This window comes from Mustelus asterias, chromosome 8 (assembly GCF_964213995.1).
Source record: "Mustelus asterias chromosome 8, sMusAst1.hap1.1, whole genome shotgun sequence".
NCBI lineage: Eukaryota > Metazoa > Chordata > Chondrichthyes > Carcharhiniformes > Triakidae > Mustelus > Mustelus asterias.
The window spans coordinates 38,714,454-38,732,953 of record NC_135808.1 but is presented as its reverse complement, the minus strand read 5'-3'; the positions used below and the strand labels follow the sequence as shown (position 1 = coordinate 38,732,953).

Below are 18,500 nucleotides of genomic sequence, written 5' to 3'. Positions count from 1 at the left end.
CACCCCTTGGGCTTGAGAAGCAGGGAGATTGACCAGGAAGAAAAAGAGTAAAGGTAATTTTGGGAACAGAGGTGTAGAAGGTGAATATGAGGGAGTGGTTAAACCAAATAAACAAAGAACAAAGAACAAAGAACAGTACAGCACAGGAAACAGGCCCTTTGGCCCTCCAAGCATGTGCTGCTCCTTGGTCCAACTAGACCAATCGTTTGTATCCCTCCATTCCCAGGCTGCTCATGTGACTATCCAGGTAAGTCTCAAACGATGTCAGCGTGTATGCCTCCACCACCCTACTTGGCAGCGCATTCCAGGCCCCCACCACCCTCTGTATAAAAAAACATCCCTCTAATATCTGAGTTATACTTCGCCCCTCTCACCTTGAGCCTGTGACCCCCTCGTGATCGTCACTTCTGATCTGGGAAAAAGCTTCCCACCGTTCACCCTACCTATCCCCTTCATAATCTTGTACACCTCTATTAGATCTCCCCTCATTCTCTGTCTTTCCAGGGAGAACAACCCCAGTTTACCCAATCTCTCCTCATAGCTAAGACCCTCCATACCAGGCAACATCCTGGTAAACCTCTGCACTCTCTCCAACGCCTCCACGTCCTTCTGGTAGTGCGGCAACCAGGACGAGACGCAGTACTCCGAATGTGGCCTAACCAGCGTTCTATACAGCTGCATCATCAAACTCCAGCTTTTATACTCTATACCCCGTCCTATAAAGACAAGCATACCATCTCTCGTCTCCCTGAGCAGTCTAGGATAGATGCCATCAGGCCCTGGGGCTTTGTCAGTTTTAATGTTCCCTAAAAAACCTAACACTTCCTCCCTTGTAATAGGGATTTTCTCTAACGGGTCAACACCTCCCTCCGAGACACACCCGGTTAACACGTCCCTCTCCTTCGTGAATACCGATGCAAAGTATTCATTTAGGATCTCCCCTATTCCCTTGGGTTCTAAGCATAATTCCCCTCCTTTGTCCCTGAGAGGTCCAATTTTCTCCCTGACAACTCTTTTGTTCCTAACATATGAATAAAATGCCTTAGGATTCTCCTTAATCCTGCCTGCCAAGAACATCTCGTGACCTCTTTTTGCCCTTCTAACTCCCCGTTTGAGTTCTTTCCTACTCTCTCTGTATTCCTCCAGAGCTCCATCTGTTTTCAGTTGCCTGGACTTAACGTACGCCTCCCTTTTCATTTTAATCAGATCCTCAATTTCCCTGGTTATCCACGGCTCTCGAATCCTACCTTTCCTATCTTTCCTTTTTACAGGCACATGCCTATCCTGCAGCCTTATCAATTGTTCCTTAAAAGACTCCCACATGCCAGACGCGGACTTGCACTCGAACATCCTCTCCCAATCAACGTCCACCAATTCCTGCCTAATCTGGCTATAGTTAGCCTTCCCCCAATTTAGCACCCTGCCCGCAGGACAGCACTTATCCTTGTCCATTACTATCCTAAAGTTAACAGAGTTGTGGTCAGTATTTGCCACATGTTCCCCTACCGAAACTTTGACGACCTGACCGGGCTCATTTCCCAGAACTAGGTCCAGTATAGCTCCCTCTCTAGTCGGGCTATCTACATACTGTTCAAAAGAACCTTCCAGTATGCATTTTACAAATTCCTCCCCGTCCAGAACCCCAGCTCTAAGCACTTTCCAGTCTATACCAGGGAAATTAAAATCCCTCACTACAACAACCCTATTTTTTCTGCACCTATCCAGAATCTCCTGACATATCCTTTCCTCCACTTCCCGTGGGCTGTTGGGTGGTCTGTAGTACACCCCCAGCATAGTGACTGCACCCTTCCTGTTTCTGAGTTCCACCCACAGTGACTCAGTACATGACCCTTCTAAGTTGTCTACCCTCTGCACCGTGGTAATATGCTCCCTAACTAATATCGCTACTCCCCTACCTTTTTTAGCCCCTCCTCTGTCTCGCCTAAAACACTTATACCCCGGAATATTCAGCTGCCAGTCCTGTCCTTTTAACCAAGTCTCCGTCACTGCAACCACATCCAAATTCCGCGTAAGCATTAAGGCCCTAAGTTTGTCTGTCTTACCCGTTACGCTCCTCGCATTGAAGCAGATGCACTCCAGACCTCCAGGCGCACTCAGGTCATCCTCCTCCAGTGTGCTCCTCTTCTTAGCTAGCCTTGCCCTGGCCCCCAGCTCAACCCCAGCCTCAGTATTTACTGACCTACTGTTTTGTTCCCCACCCCCCGCCACACTAGTTTAAATCCTGCCGAAACACTCTAGCAAAACTCCCAGCCAGGATATTTGCTCCCTTCCAGTTAAGGTGTAACCCATCCTTTCTGTACAGTTGCCATCCTGACTTGAAGACTTCCCAGTTATCTATGAATTTAAAACCCTCCCTCTTGCACAGCTACCGAAGCATTGTGGTGAATGGACGGTCAAAGGTCCATGACGTGGGAATTCTAAAGCTCTGTCCACTCACTTGGGGGACACATGTGAACACTGGATCTCCGTAACCATTGGTGCGTTTGTATGATGGACATGAGCTCCATCCTGTGTCACGAAACTTCAGTGTCATTTCCGACTATCGGAATTGGGAGCCAGACTAAATTACAGTGTGTGTGTGTGGTATGTGTGCGCGTATGGTGTGTGTGTGCGTGTATAAAGTGAGCGTGTGTGTACATAAAGTGAGCCAGCTCTCAGGAGTGGGTATGGGGTAGAATCAGACCCTGCTTTAGATGAGAATTATAGATAGATCCTCTTCAGGTGACAGGTGTTTGACTAATACCACAGGTAATATTTGTACTCTTTTGTCTGGGAAGACTACTATCCTGAGTATGGTGAGGGAGTGGGGGTGTTTCTCTACAGACCTGAGTTCCCTCAGCCAAGCATACCCTGATGAAATAACGGTGTGATATGTTCACCTTACACTCTTCCAAGATTCATTTCATGTTCTGGGGAAGATCTTGAGTTGTTTTCAAATGCTTTGTTACTTTGGTTGATTCAGAGTTTGGTTTAGTGTGGTGTTGTTTGTCTGCTGTTTTATCAATAATTTGTGAAGATTTGTAACTCCAATAACTTCATTTTTAAGATTTAACTAAAGTGTCTGCTTTGTCAACATGATGTGTTGCTATTCACTGAAACACTCAGGAGCCTACAGTAAGATTCCTGCACACCCACTCCTGAGAGCTGGCTCACTTGTCAATGTCACTGTGGGCTGGTATGCTTCCTCCATCAATGGGTTTAGAATTCCCAGATCACAGGAAGCAGCATGTTTCCCTAATGAGGATTTGCAATTTTATAATCAACATTTATTAACTCGGGTGTCCAGTGGTACTTTACAGCCAATGAGGCACTTTTTGAAGTGTGGTCATTGAGTAATTGTTGTAATGTAGGAACTTTGGAGCTAATTTGTGCAAAATATGCTCCCATAGACGACACTGTGATAATCAGATTGTCAACAAAACAGACATTGTCTGTGGAACCCCTGTTGACCACGACATCAGGGACAACTTCCTTGTTCTTCTACAACATAGTGTCATGGAAACTTTGACATCTATCTGCGAGGACCAACTTGGTTCAATTCATCTGAAAGATGGTACCTCTCACAGTTTAGTATCTCTCAGTACCGCACTGGAATGCCAGCCTCAGTGTTCTTGAAGCCACATTTTGAGAACTCAAAATGTGGTTTCATTTTGGCTAGGTCCAACCCACATTGCCATGAATGCCACCACAGGAATGGCAAGGAGGCAGATCCCAAATCCACCCCAGTTGGAACAGTGATTGAACCCCGTGCTGTTGGCACCAATCTGAACCACACCAGCCATCCAGCCAACAGAGCCAACACGCCTCCCAGGGAGTCTGAATTGCTATGGCAACATTCGTCCAGTTTTACAGCATGTTGTAGCCTGGAGCTATGGATAATGAAGGTAGAGGCTCCAATTTTTTCCATCACATGGCTGACCAGGAATCTCTCCCAACTTTACCATCTGCCATTGCTGTGTGTTGGAAGGGTTTACAAGTTCATTTACAACCTGTTTGACTATGTTATGAAAACACTTTCCTTGGCCATGAAGTCCTGGAGTGGGCCTTGAACTCAAGCTTCTGGCTCAGAGGCAGAGATACTACCCAATGCCCTCAAGATCTCCGTTCAGCCACTGTCTGAAAATGCCTGGTATTCCTCATTGATGTTCGTCTTCAGTGCACTCTCGCACTACTGGATGTGCTGTGATTGGAGGACCCTCTATGCTTCTATGGCCACTGGATCAGCAGTGTGCAATCGTTCCACTAGAGGCACTGTGTTTATCAACTACTAGGAAGCTGGAAAGCAAAATGAGGTCAGAGGAATGGTGAGGGGCAGAGCGATGAATCAGAAAAGGTATGTAACATCAGGTAAGGGGCGAGAAACCAAAAGAGAGATTTGATGAGGAGTGAGGATCATTCCAAAGTCACAAAATAAAACTCTGAATCAGATTCTCTCCTCCATTAACAGAGTCAATCTCTAAATCACAGTCTCTCTCCAAGCAGTGTCCCTTCCCAGTTACTCCTGAAGTCACATCATCAGACCCCATGTCCTGTGCCCCTCTCTCCTGTCTCCTATGTCCCTGTGACCATTCCACCCATGACCCTCTATCCTGACTCCCATGATCATCCCTCCCGTAAACCTCTCTCCCGATCTTTAATCCATTGTCCCTCTCTCCTGTGCATGTGCTGATCCCACCATCGCTGCCTTAGATTCTGTGAGTCTTCCTCTTCTGATCTGCTTTTAAGAAAAAAGGCTACAGATCCCACAGTCTGAAAGCCTCTGAAGATGAAGAATATTTTTCCACACTGGAAAGCTCTGTCAAATGTTTACCAGGGGGAACTGAGACAGCAGCTGCAATAAGTGAGGTTTTATTCTGATGGGACAATGACAAGTTTAAATCCCCACCTGATCTGCTGCTCAAAGTCACCCCCAGTTCACCGGTCAGTTTCCCAAACTTCGGAAACTCATGTTACTCCAGAAATATTTGGAGCAGTTATAAACAATGTTCCATGTAGTGTGTAAATGATTACTGTCTCAAACCTTTATTTACATTAGATGTGCACATCCAAAGATGTGCAGGTTAGGTGGATCGGCCATACTAAATTGACCCTTAGTGTCGGGGGATTAGCAGGGTAAATACGTGGGGTTACGGGGATAGGGAGTGGATGGGATTGTTGTCGGTGCAGGCTCAATGGGCCGAATGGCCTCCTCCTATACTATAGGAATTTATGACATGATGATGTAAGAGGTCACATTAATATGGAATCCACAGTGCATAAACGAGTTTATCCAAACATCCCACTGTTTGTTTACAAGTTACTCCACAAATCCATAAAGAAAATTGTCACACTTGAACAAAAATAACTCTGTTCTTTTTAGTCTGTTCCAATTTTGTCTGCCCCTGCATATCCATTGCACGTATAATCTACAAAGTGTTCACGTCATCACTTTCAAATAATATTTCTGCAAGTGAAGTAACAGCCTTTGTAAACATTTTGGAGCAGATAGAAGTGATTTGAGAAAGATGCTTTGAAGTGGTTTGTGGTCAGACTCTACCATCACTTTCTCTCTCCCAAACAGGTACTGGTTGAAACGCTCACAAGCAAAGACAATATCCTGACACTTTTTCTCAATCTGTTTATAGCATTGTTCAGTTTGTGTTAATGCTCTGGATACAAATACAACTTGTCTTTGCTGCAAAAGGGTTGCTCCAAGTCTTGTTTCACTGGAATCTCACTGCAGGATGACTTCATCATAGTACCTCAGCACTGGCGTTGTTGTCACTGGTTGTTTGATGCAAGTAAAAGAGCGTGGAGAGAGAGAGAGACAAAACTTCAATAAAGAGTACGGAGACAGATGAGATTTCAGTACAGAGTGCAGAGAGACGGTCAAAATTCCAATAAAGAGCACAGAGAGACAGCCGCAATTTCAAGAAAGATGGCAGCGAGAGAGGAGATTTCAATAAAGAGCATGGGTCTCTCATTCTCGGACCAGAGTCAACCAGACCTGCGAGGGACATCACAGGAAAACAGTCATTTAATTGGCTGGCGTCTAAGGAAAATATTGCTTCAGTGCAGCTGATTGAAGGGTTCTGGTTTATCCTGGGAAATTAGATACAGTGCACTCACTCAGACTGCACATCCCAAATTCAGCTTTCAGACACAGCACTGGGCAAAAGTATCAAATCCAAGCCCAGGCTTTTGGGAAAGGCCGAGGCCTTCAGGTAAAATCTTTAAAGAAGACATTAAAAGACATTTTAATAAATATGTTTCTGCCCCTCCCAGATAATTACACCTCACCTTCTCATATTCAGTAATGACCCATCAACAAAACTTAGCCTGTAAATCAAAAGGGAAATACTTCCAATAAACACACTTAATATCCAACACACTGCTCCAATCAAACAGCTCACCAACACATTCACACTGGAGAGAAACTATTTGCATGCGAGCTTGTGACAAATCATTTGTGCAGTTAACAAGCCGCCTGATCCATCAGACACAGGAGAAACCCTTCATGTGTGAGGTTTGTGATGAAGCATTTGTGACATCAAGTCTCCTGGTGCACCACAGCATTCACATATGGGAGAAACCCTTCAGGTGTGACGTTTGTGGGATGGCTTTTACCCAGGTGTCCAATCTCCTGACGCACAAGAGGATTCACACAGCGGAGAAACCATTCACCTGTAAGTGTGTAAAAAAAATAATTCTCGCAGTCATCGATCCTCTACGCACACCAAAGCCTTTACGCCGGGGAGGAACCGTTCAAGTGTGAGATGTGCAATAGGAGCTTTGCACAGTTGCTAGACCTGGTGAGTCACCAGCACATTCACAGAGGAGAAGAAAAGATTGACCATTGCATTCACATAGCGGGAAATCCAAGTGAGGTGTGTGACTGAGTCTCTCACAGTCAGCACTGCTCCTGCAACACTGACACATCCACACTTAAGAAAATATGTATTGGTGTGAGGTGTCTGACAAAGACTTCACAAGGTCAGCAACCCTCCTGATAGACCAGACAGTCACACTCAGTCACAAACCTCACCTTTGTGAGGTTTGTGACTGAGATGTTGTGACACTCATGAACACTGCAACATTCATACAGGGGAGAAACTGTTCACACACAAAGTGCATGACAAAGCTTTCACAAATTCTTCAAACCTCCTGGTCCATCAGAGGAGCTACACAGGGGAGTGATCCTTCATGTATGAGGTTTGTAACTTGGTTTTCACCCACTCTTCTGATCTCCTGAAGCACCAGTGGATCCACACTGATGTGAAACTATTCAAATGTGAGGCTTGTGACAAGACTTTCACAGTCAATGTATCTCCTGATCCATCAACTTACTGACACAGGGGACACACCCTATTAGTGTGAGTTGTATAATAAAACCTTCACATAGTTGTTGGACCTCCTGGAGCATCAGTGAACCCACATGGGACACAAAACCTTCTTCATCCACAAAAGTAAAGGTAATTTTGGGAACAAGAGTGTAGAAGTTGGATATGAGGGAGCGGTTAAACCAGATTGACAGCTACAGAAGCTTTGTGGTGAATGGAGGGTCAAAGTGCAGAGAATTGGGAATTAGAAAGCACTGTCCAACTCACCTGGGAGAAGGGTGTCCATTCTGTGTCACTGAAATTCGGGGTCATTTCTGATCATCGGATTTGGGAGACTAAAGCACAAAGATTTTGAAGAGACTTCTGTCTCCAGTATTCTGATAGTTTCCCCTCATGTGATTTATTTTGGTTGATTCAAAGTAAGCTGAATGTTGTGCTGGTGTTTGTCTGCTGTTTTATCAATCTTCTGTATAGATTTGTAACTCACAATGAATTAATTTCTTAGATTAATCCAAACTACCTGATTTGTCAGTATGGTGTGTTCTTATTCACTGAAACACTCAGGGGTCTACAGCAAGAGTCCTGTACACAGTATATATTGATCAATGTCAATGTGAACTGGCATAGAAAGCACAACAATTCCCTAAGAAAGAAAAACTTGTACTGATGTTTCAACTTTCACAAGCTCAGGTCATCTAAATGCCTGGGTTCCGACTAACACATTTTTGACAGACAAGGGAGTCAAGGGTTTCACAAGTTGATGTGAAAGTTGAGTTGAGACATAATCAAATAAAGTCATTCTTTTATTGAATAGCAGAGCTGGTTCGAAGGGCTGAAAGGACTTGGGAGCAGGAGAAGGCCAATGTTCCTGGAGAATGATGATGATAATCATAATGACGTTATTACCTCAATAATATTGTATGGAGTTTCTGATTTATTATTTCATTTGTCATAGAATCATAGAAACCCTACAGTACAGAAAGAGACCATTCGGCCCATCGAGTCTGCACTGACAGCAATCCCACCCAGGCCCTACCCCCATATCCCTACATATTTACCCACTAATCCTCTAACCTACACATCTCAGGACACTAAGGGCAATTTTAGCATGGCCAATCAACCTAACCCGCACATCTTTGGACTGTGGGAGGAAACCGGAGCACCCGGAGGAAACCCACGCAGACACGAGGAGAATGTGCAAACTCCACACAGGCAGTGACCCAAGCCGGGAATCGAACCCAGGTCCCTGGAGCTGTGAAGCAGCAGTGCTAACCACTGTGCTACTGTGTCGCCTATTTGTGATATAGTTTAAAATGGTGAACTTTCTCTGTATCGCTCTCTTGTTTATAGTGCTGGATGAGGTGGAGGAGAGAGATTCAGGAGAGAGGAAGAGAGATAAGAGATGGGGGGGATAAGAGAATGAAAAGTGGAAAGCTGGAAAGATGAGAGGAAGAAGTGATAGGAGGAGGTAAAAATATTCTGTGGAGTAAATGACTTCATTAAAATGTACACAACACTCGGAGAGCAGCAACAGAGGTCACTGGAGTTTTACAGAAAAGCTGCTTCCCCAACGTGCTGGGACTGATTGATGACACTCACATGACATTGAAGGTCACCCAAGGAGACTCACAGAGCTCCCTGAACAGAAAACAATTCCCCTCCTTCATGTAATGTGTAATGGCCGACTGTGAACCTCACTCACACTGGATCATCGCACTGGACTTCACCATAAATTCCACCTGGACAAATTAATGGGAATCACTGGACATGACAAACAAGTATCTGGTCTCAAACCCAACCCAACCACCATTTGCTTTCAACCTTCCAAGGAAAGTGGTTAAGGACCAGTCACAGCCCTTGCTTGGCCAATCTCTACAGATTGGGTATTAGTGCCAGCGTTCGATGTGCCTATGGGAGACAGCAAACTATGCACCACATCATAGAAAAGTGTCCAAATCACAGACTCAGTGGAAGCCTATCTGTGCTCAACACAGCAGGACCAGAAGAAACTACTTGGCTTAAGGACTTTGCAGTCACTAAATAAATAGTCCCACAATGTTTTCATTGTCAGGAACTCGGACATCACACGCAAATTCAGGGAAGGTGAGTGACCTGATGGTCAGCTGATTAGGAACAAGGTCCATCCCTCCCTTCTGTGGTTGATGTCACCAGTTCATCAACCACACATTGTGGAGGTGTTGTTGTTTATTGATGCCCGTGAATTTCTGAGGCAGCTGACAAACAGAAGCTAGTGGGATTTCGAAGAACTGTTTCAGGTACTGACTACACCTGTGATTGGATCACAGTATTCCCCAAAGAGAGATAGAGAGAGAGAGTATTGTCTCAGTCATCCTTGTGTACTTCATGCTGAGTCAAGACTGGGAAAGCCCCAGAGAGAAACCAGGAGAGGTAAGCAGGCCGGGACATGCTGGGAAAGGCAAATGGACTGGGACATCCTGGGGGAGGAATCGGACAAAGTGAATGTTTAGCCTCTGACATTGGAGCTGGACCTCCACAGGTGGTGAGCCTGGACAGGGCAGGGCTGTCTACACAATGAAACCCAGCTCACACCCCGAGTCAATGCTCAAGCACTAGATCCTTGTCTTCTCTCCATCTCTACTGTGCCTCTTTCCATGTCTCTCTCTCTCTCTCTGTCACCCTAATCCCCACTTGCTTAAGCCCCTAATTGCATTGTCCTACTCTCCCAAACCCTTTTCTCTTGTCTCTCTCTGTCTTCTGTACATGTACTGATCCCATCACTGCACGTCGTCACTGCCTTGGGGTGCTGTGGGTCTTCCTCTTCTGATCTGCTTTCAAACATATCCCCAAGCTACACATCCCAGACTAATGTTGTCAGTTTGAAAGCCTCAGAGGATGAAGATTGTTATTCCCAAATCTCCATCAAACATTTACCGGGGAAGGAGCAGTTTTTTTTGTAAAGAGATGGCATCCTATAAATATCCACACTGGGGATATTACAGGAATGAAGATTCAGTGAGTGATGAATTACACTTCCTATGAATTACGACTATAGCTAAAAAAGCCCACCAATGCCTGTAATTTCTCATAAGACTAAGGAAATTTGGCACATCAGCTATGACTTTCACCAACTTTTACAGATGCACAATAGAAAGCATTCTTTCTGGTTGTATCACAGCTTGGTATGGCTCCTGCTCTGCCCAAGATCGCAAGGAACTACAAAAGGCCGTGAATGTAGCCCAATCCATCACGCAAACCAGCCTTCCATCCATTGACTCTGTCTACACTTCCCGCTACCTCGGCAAAGCAGCTAGCATAATTAAGGATCCCACGCACCCTGGAAATTCTCTCTTCCACCTTCTTCCATTGGGAAAAAGATACAAAAGTCTGAGGTCACATACCAACCGACTCAAGAACAGCTTCTTCCCTGCTGCTGTCAGACTTTTGAATGGACCTACCTTGCATTAAGTTGATTTTTCACTACATCCTAGCTATGATTATAACATTACACTCTCTCATTTCCTTCTCCATGAACAGTATGCTTTGTCTGTATAGCGTGCAAGAAACAATGCTTTTCACTGTATGCTAATACATGTGACAATAATAAATCAAATCAAAAAATACATCCCACATTATCCACACTAATGTTCAGGCAGTCTGACTATCCTGTGGGGAATCAGGTGTGGAAATGCCCCTTATGCTGTGTGAGAAGATCCAGCTGAGAGACCTGTTTACTCGGTGCTTTGTGCTGAGCTGTTTGATTGGAGCAAACCCAAACTGGGAGAACAGGCCTGGAGGTTGGGATTTTTGTTTCAGCCTGGTGAAGTCGGGTCGGGTGACCTTGGAATGAGTGCGGAAGATGCTGGGACTGGATGGAATGCTTGTCTCGGCGAACCAGCACCAGAAAGAAACATAAAACAGGCAACACCTCTCACACACTATCCATATCCCATATATGCCAACCGATGTCCCAGACCCTGTGCCACAAGGCCCCTCATACCCTCTATATCATTCTATGCCTCCGAACATGACTCCTCTGTACTTTCCATGCCAACTTATGCATCCAACCACTCCCATGGCTCCTGATACCTTCCATCCCAACCTTTGTTCCCCACCCAATCCACATGGCCCTTTATAGCCTCTATGCCAAATTTGGGCTAATTCAAACCAACTCAGACCCCCCCATCCATACCAGCTCAACCAGTAACCATAATGGGCAAACCTCATGTTGAAGGCCCCATGTTGAAGTTAAGTAAAATGAAGTTCCAAATGTCTGTTGCAGACTTTATTTTTTTAAACCATTCATTTATAAAACAACCCAAGTTGTACATGTACATTCCTTATGACAAACATGATATTCAATTGTATAAATTGATCTTTAAAAAACATTGAAATTCATCGTCCCACTTCAAGTGACCATAACCACTTGGATCTATCAATCAAAAAGATATTGCAGACACCCAATTGTGATAATGGATGGTAGTGAAATGTATTAATCCAGTCAGTCCCTGATGCTCGTGTCAACAGACAGAATTAAAGGCAATACTTTTTTTAACACTCCAGTTTCTTCAAAGGCAGAAGTTTTAAATGCCTGACAGTTCATCTTTACAAACCTGACATTTGCTTTTGACAGTTTCTTGACCTCTCAGCTCGAATGAGTTTATGCACTTTTCATGACAGACATTTCTACTTTCAGTAACCTCAAAAGGCAGCTTACCTCTATATCCTCTACAAAAGGGTACCCTATCTATTCAAACAAATCCACAGAGTTCAGATCTGCTCTTTCTGGGTCTGATCTGCACATGTTGGGTTTCAGACACCTCTCACTCAAAACTACACGAGTGGAGGCTGCTGCTGATCTATGGACAGTTGCCTCTGTGAAACATGCAAATCCCAACTGGCCCATTTCTGATCTCATGAAAATGAGAGGTGCGGTGTTTGGGGGCAGGGGGGTGTGTGATAAGTGTCTTAACTCTCAGATTCTGACTCCTTCCACCATTGTCCTCACGATGTAGAGGCTCTCTGTTGTGGCAAAAGTTCAGACAGGAAAAAAAGGGAGATAATGGGTTTGAGATGTAAGTTTTGGAGGGAGGGACCCTAATTCCTTCCACACTTCTGTCCCAGTGACATCACCTCTCCTGTGTCGGAGGCATGCCCAGCAGCAGATGTCCCTGCACTGGGCTGCTGCTGGCCAGAAGGTGCAGGTGCTACAATCTGAGACAGAATCTGCCTCATTTCATTCAAAGTTTCATTGCTTCTTTGCAGAAGTTGACAAAGAACCTCATTCTGTTGCTGAAGAATCTCATTGTTTCTTTGTAGATGGTGCTGAAGAATCTCATTGTTTCTTTGCAGATTCTGGCTAACATCTGTTTTAAATTCAGTCAGAGTTTGCTGAAGCAAGTTAGAATTGGCCTGATAACTCTCTGTACTTTGAATCTGTTCCTGATGTAAGCGTGCAAGAGGTTTCAGATCATCTTCATTTTCTTCACCAGCAGCATGAGCCTGATGTCGTCCATGTGCTTTTGGAGATGGCGAAGCTTCTGCTCCCAAAGCTGCAGGTTCCTCATCTCCAGAAGGTTTTGAGCTCCCTCCCTCTACCACAGAAGCCAGAGCATCACAGGCCTCCTCCTTCACACAAACCACAACATTTAACTTTGACTCGTCAACACTACCCTCCAAATCAGACATCTTACCCTCCTGACTCTCTTCTCCTTCCTCCACTGCAGCTACTATGCCACATTGTCGTGAGGTATTCACCTCTGTCCCTTTCTCATCAGTCCTTTCAGGAATCTCAGACACTGCTGTCAAATCTCCTCCATCACCATCTGATGTGTCCATGGACAGCTGTGTATCTGTCAGAGGGAGAAAATTACAATTATTACCTTTTGTCACATAAATTAACTCTCCTCCTGATGGTTTAAACACTCAACTACTGACATCACCTTCGCTCATCCCCATATCTGATCCGCCATTGGTTATCGTGGGGTTGGAGAGGTCAAACAGCTTCTTCGTGAACTCCTCCTGTTCCGGCAGCTCCTTGATGTACAGAACCCGCCCTTCAGTCAACGAGCACTCTTGGGTGTTATGGGCCAGCTTTACCTAAAGGAAGAAATGAAAATGAAAAATAAATCATGGTCTTGTAACACATTTTCCGAGTGCTGGAGACAGCTTTCAGCCTGCACCCAGGGGAATTCTGATTAGAGATCAACTTATGACAAGGTCAGAGCCAGCTCCAAGACAACTACATTTTACACCTCAAAATTGCTAAAAAAAAATCTTATGGTCCTTCTGTATTTTCAACTCAAAAACTACAATTTAGAGTTTCAAAAATTAACATATTAAACGATTGGACTGATGGTGGGAGAGGTTGGAGACAGACACTGCTGAGACAGACTGTGCTTTGGAAGGACAGCTCCCCTATTTGAGCGCTGGAGGGTAAAAGAACACAGACAACTGTCAGTGTAAGGGAAGTAGGTGAGCCGCAGTATCAATGTGCTGGTGTCTGTGGAGGTAAAAAAGTAAAGTTTATTTATTAGTCACAAGTAAGGCTTACATTAAGATTGCAATGCAGTTACTGTGAAATTCCCCTAGTCGCCACACTCCGGCACCTGTTTGGGTCAATGCACCCAACCAGCTCATCTTTCAGACTGTGGGAGGAAACCAGAGGACCCGGAGGAAACCCACGCAGACACGGGGAGAACATGCAAACTCCACACAGACAGTGACCCAAGCCGGGAATCGAACCTGGGTCCCTGGTGCTGTGAAGCAGCAGTGCTAACCACTGTGCCATCGTGCCACCCATCACGCTCTGATGACCATGAGAATGATTTGTCACACACCTCACCTACGAATGGTTTCTCACCAGTGTGTGCAGAGGGCTGATTAGTCCAAGAATGATTTGTTACATACGATACATGTGAATGGTTTGTCTCCTGTGTGAATGTGTTGTTGTGTGCAGAGGGAAGTGACTCAGAATGATTTGTTACATACTATACATGTGACTATGTCAGTGTATGCAAGAAGCTGGGTGTCTGAGAATAATTTGTCACACATCTTGCATGGGAAGGGTTTCTCCCATGTGAACGCTTTGGTGTTTATGGAGTGCCATTGACCACAGGAACGATTTGTTACACACCTCACGCGTGAAGGGTTTCTCTCCTCTGTGAATCCTCTGATGTGACAGAAGATGGGCATGTCGGTTGAAAGCTTTCTTACAAAAATTGCATTTGAAGGGTCTCTCCCCTGTGTGAATGCGTTGGTGCTGATGGAGGTTTGATGAGTTTGAGAATGATTTGTCACACACCTCGCATGTGAAAGGTTTCTCTCCTGTGTGAATCCTCTGGTGTAATAGAAGATGGGCAAATTGGTTGAAAGCTTTCTCACAAAAATCACATTTGAAAGGTTTCTCCCCTGTGTGAACACGTCGATGCTGACGGAGGTTTGATGAGTTCGAGAATGATTTGTCACACACCTCGCATATGAAGGGTTTCTCCCCTGTGTGAATCCTCTGATGTGATAGAAGATTGTTATTTTCATTGAAAGTCATCTTACAAATATCACATTTGAAGGGTTTCTCTCCTGTGTGAAGACGTTTATGTTTACTGAGACTTGTTGACTGTGAGAATGATTTATTGCACACCTCACACGTAAAGGGTTTCTCACCTGTGTGAATGCGTTGGTGTCTGTGGATGTCCGATGACCGTGAGAACGATTTGTTACAAACCTCACATGTGAAGGGTTTCTCGCCTGTGTGAATGCGTTGATGTCTATTGATGTCCGATGACCGTGTGAATGATCTATCACACACCTTACATATGAAGGGTTTCTCGCCTGTGTGAACTTGCTGGTGTCGATGGAGGGTCAATGGTTCTGTGAAGGACTTCTCATAAATATCACACCTGAATCGTTCCCCTTCCATGTGGCTATCGTTATGCTAACAGTAGTTGTAACAAATGCACCTTTGAAGATATTATGAACCTATGGAGTCCCCGACACACACCTCAAACTTGAACTGCCCCTCATCTGTAGGAATGAGTCAGTGGTTGCGGCTTGAAGAATGATTGAAGCTCTCACCACACTTGCAGTCCACTCACACTTCTTCCCAGCCTCACCCTGACCGATTGGCAAAAGTCAAACATTCAGAAAGATTGATTCTGATGGAAGGTTCCACACCACTGACCAGTTTCACATATGACAATACATCATATCTTCAAAGCTCCCCTGACCCACCACTTTCCAGATGTTGGTTTCACTGCCCAACCATCTGTGTTGACCATTGCTGTGAAGGGACTGGATGTCTTCCTACAGTTGTGCAATTGTCCCTTGCGTGATGGTCAGGATTATCTGCGGTGTCTATCCTCTCTGTATTCTCTGGTATGGTACAGTGCAATCCTTCTGTAAAACAGGAAAAGGTAATATGATTTCCTTGAACTCCCTTGCCTCCTTTGCTGAAGTGGCTGACTCCTCAGTTAGAGACTGTTCCACCATGAGTGCCAGTCTGCTATTCCTGTGTGTGGATCAGATACAAGTTCTTTATTTTTTCTTCACTTGACTGACACACACCATTGTTTCCAGCGGGAACGCTATAGTGACCAGGAACAGACAACGTGGCTACATGTGTAGAAGAGGCAATGGCTTAGTGGCATTATCGCTAGACTATTAATCCAGAAACTGAGCTAATGTTCTGAGTTTGAATCCAGCCACAGCCGCTGGTGGAATTTGAATTCAATTTTAAAAATCTGGAACTAAGAATCTACTGATGACTATGAAATCAATGTTGATTGTTGGAAAAACCTATCTGGTTCACTGGTGTCCTTCAGGGAAGGAAATCTATCATCCTTAGCTGGTCTGGCCTACATGTTACTCCAGAGCCACACAGAAATGTCGTTGACCCTTAACTGCCCTCGGGCAACTAAGCATAGGCAATAAATACTGGCCAGCTATCAATGCCCATGTCCCATGAAAAAAGACTTCCTTTCCTCCACAGAACTCCCAACATCTGAGGCACTGTGAGACTAATTGCCAATGGGGCAGAGTGTAGTATAGGCTGTCAATTCACTATGAGCTCAGGTTGTGGTGGCAAAGACTTCTTTTATGCTGAGAAAACATGTTTCATATATTAAAAAACTGTAGAGAAACGTTAATTCAATGGAGATATTAAAATATCTCCCCTTTTCCCCAATTATTTGAAAAAAAACACACCGGGTAGGAAGTGCTGGAAGCTAAGGAAAATATCGCTTCAGTGCAGCTGATTGAAGGGTTCTGGTAGCCTGGGAAATTAGATACACTGCACTCACTCAGACTGCACATCCCAAATTCAGCTATCAGGCACAGCACTGGGCAAAACTATTAAATCCAAGCCCAGGCTTTGGGAAAGGCCGAGGCTTTTGGGTAAAATCTTTAAAGAATTAAAAGACATTTCAATAAATGTGTCTTGCTCCTCACAGATAATTACACCTCACCTTCTCATATTCAGCAATGACCCATCAACAAAAGTCAGCCTGTAAATCCGATGGGAAATGCTTCCAATAAACACACTCAATATCCAACACACAGCTCCAATCAAACAGTTCAACGCAAAGCACCAACTAAATAGGTCGCTCAGCTGGATCTTCTCACACAGCATAAGGGGCATTTCCACACCTGATTCCCCACAGGATAGTCAGACTACCTGAACATTAGTGTGGATGTTATGAAATGTAATTATTATAAATTCTGCTCCTTCACTCACCATCTCCTCACTTAGTTTTCTGTCCTTACAGGAAGTGAAGCAGCTGTGAAAGAGGAAGAGGAGAGAGTGGGTGGGCTCTCTGATTGACGTCTCTCACAGCCAATCCAAATATTTCTGGAGTAACATGAGTTTCCTGAAGTTTGGGAAACTGACCGGTGAAACGGAGGCGATTTTGAGCAGCAGATCAGGTGGGGATTTAAACTTCTCATTGTCCCATCTGAATAAAACTTAACTTATTGCAGTTGCTCTTTCAGTTCCACTGGTAACTGCATGACAGAGAATTCTAGTGTGGGAATAACATTCTTCATCTTCGGAGCTTTTCAAACTGACATCAGTGTGGAACGTGTAGCCTCGGATGTGTTTGACAGCAGCTCAGAAGAAGATCCACAGCATCCAAGACAGTGATGGGATCAGCACAGGTACAGGAGAGAAGCACACAGGGCAGAGAGAGGTTGAGGGAGGGGAGATTGACCCAGTGGTCGGGGAGTGTCTCTATTCCTAGGAGACTTGGTGATTCAGGGAGTGTGCTGGCGCTCATTGTGTGAGTAGATGCCCCATTGGTTGATCTCTTACCGCCCTACCCTGTGCAGGATTCACCTGCTGTGTAGATTCGGCTTCTCTCAGCCTCCATTTCTGAGCCTTCCCGTTATTCTGCCAGGATTTCCCGACCCATTCACCTCTCCTCGGATGTCCTGGTCCACTTCCCTTCCTGGGCCTGGGATGCCTTGGTTCATTCTCTCTCCCGGGATGTCACAGCCTCAGGCAGATGGTGGCTGCACAACCAAAAGCCCTGAGTGTAATTTGAAGAGCCGCCTCAAACAGGCGCATTCGACAGAAACTCGCCACTCGTTATTCCCATTACTATGGTTGTTTCCAGCTTCTTGATATTGTCTAATAAACCAGTATTCAAGATCGCAAAAATTCAATTTACTCTTTATATCTAACTTACATTTAAAATTCCTGATACGGTCAATTTCAGCCGATTACACTGACAAAACCGACGGAAACTAGTGTTAACTCTCAGTAACAACTGGATTATTGCATATTTGTCCAAAGCAAACTTTAAAAAGAATTAATCTGTGACAAATTGAAGCAGTTTTATTTAAGGATGGTACATTATGATCTGATTGGCTTGATGATCAATGCAGTGTGTAAACATTTAGAGGATAATTTCTTCACTAATTTTTCAACGTTTGTTTCAATAAATTGTGGGTGGGGTTTGTACAGGGAGTCCAGAGTCTGAGGAATTATTTGTGTGGCCCTGACAACAACTTTAATCCATGTTCATGGAATAATCCATCTGGAGTTGGATTTGAACCCACAACCTTGTTTTCTGAGTCAGAGGGTTGTGGGTTCAAGTCCCATTCCAGGACTTGAGTACAAAATTCTGGCTGACACTCCCGTGCAGTACTGAGAGGTGGAAGAGATAGGGAGGGGAGAGGCCATGAAGA

At 44.7% G+C, this 18,500-nt stretch overlaps 1 protein-coding gene across 4 annotated transcripts; it reads right to left on the bottom strand.

Moving 5' to 3' along the window:
• Positions 1 to 5,268: 5,268 nt before the first annotated feature.
• Positions 5,269 to 17,085, bottom strand: LOC144497070 (uncharacterized). 4 transcript variants are annotated; one of them, XM_078217809.1, is made up of 5 exons: positions 17,050 to 17,082; positions 14,455 to 15,713; positions 13,262 to 13,418; positions 13,013 to 13,171; positions 5,269 to 5,784 (listed from the first exon to the last, which is right to left on the bottom strand). In XM_078217809.1, the coding sequence occupies exons 2-5, from the start codon at positions 15,235 to 15,237 to the stop codon at positions 5,735 to 5,737; spliced, it is 1,149 nt and encodes a 382-aa protein (XP_078073935.1). In that variant the 5' UTR covers positions 15,238 to 15,713; positions 17,050 to 17,082; the 3' UTR covers positions 5,269 to 5,734. The 4 variants fall into 4 exon arrangements, with proteins under 4 accessions (XP_078073935.1, XP_078073936.1, XP_078073933.1 ...); XM_078217810.1 differs by having other exon boundaries at positions 5,631 to 5,784; positions 16,781 to 17,082; XM_078217807.1 differs by lacking the exon at positions 5,269 to 5,784 and having other exon boundaries at positions 11,585 to 13,171; positions 17,050 to 17,085.
• Positions 17,086 to 18,500: the final 1,415 nt, after the last annotated feature.

Excerpts from the sequence above, each read along its gene's own strand:
- LOC144497070 (XM_078217807.1), bottom strand. The coding sequence starts at position 15,237 with ATGGAAGGGGAACGATTCAGGTGTGATATTTATGAGAAGTCCTTCACA. Across the intron at positions 13,419-14,454 it reads AGAAACCCTTCACGCGTGAG|GTAAAGCTGGCCCATAACAC; the intron begins GTGTGTAACAAA and ends TTCTTCCTTTAG. Across the intron at positions 13,172-13,261 it reads AGATATGGGGATGAGCGAAG|ATACACAGCTGTCCATGGAC; the intron begins GTGATGTCAGTA and ends TCCCTCTGACAG.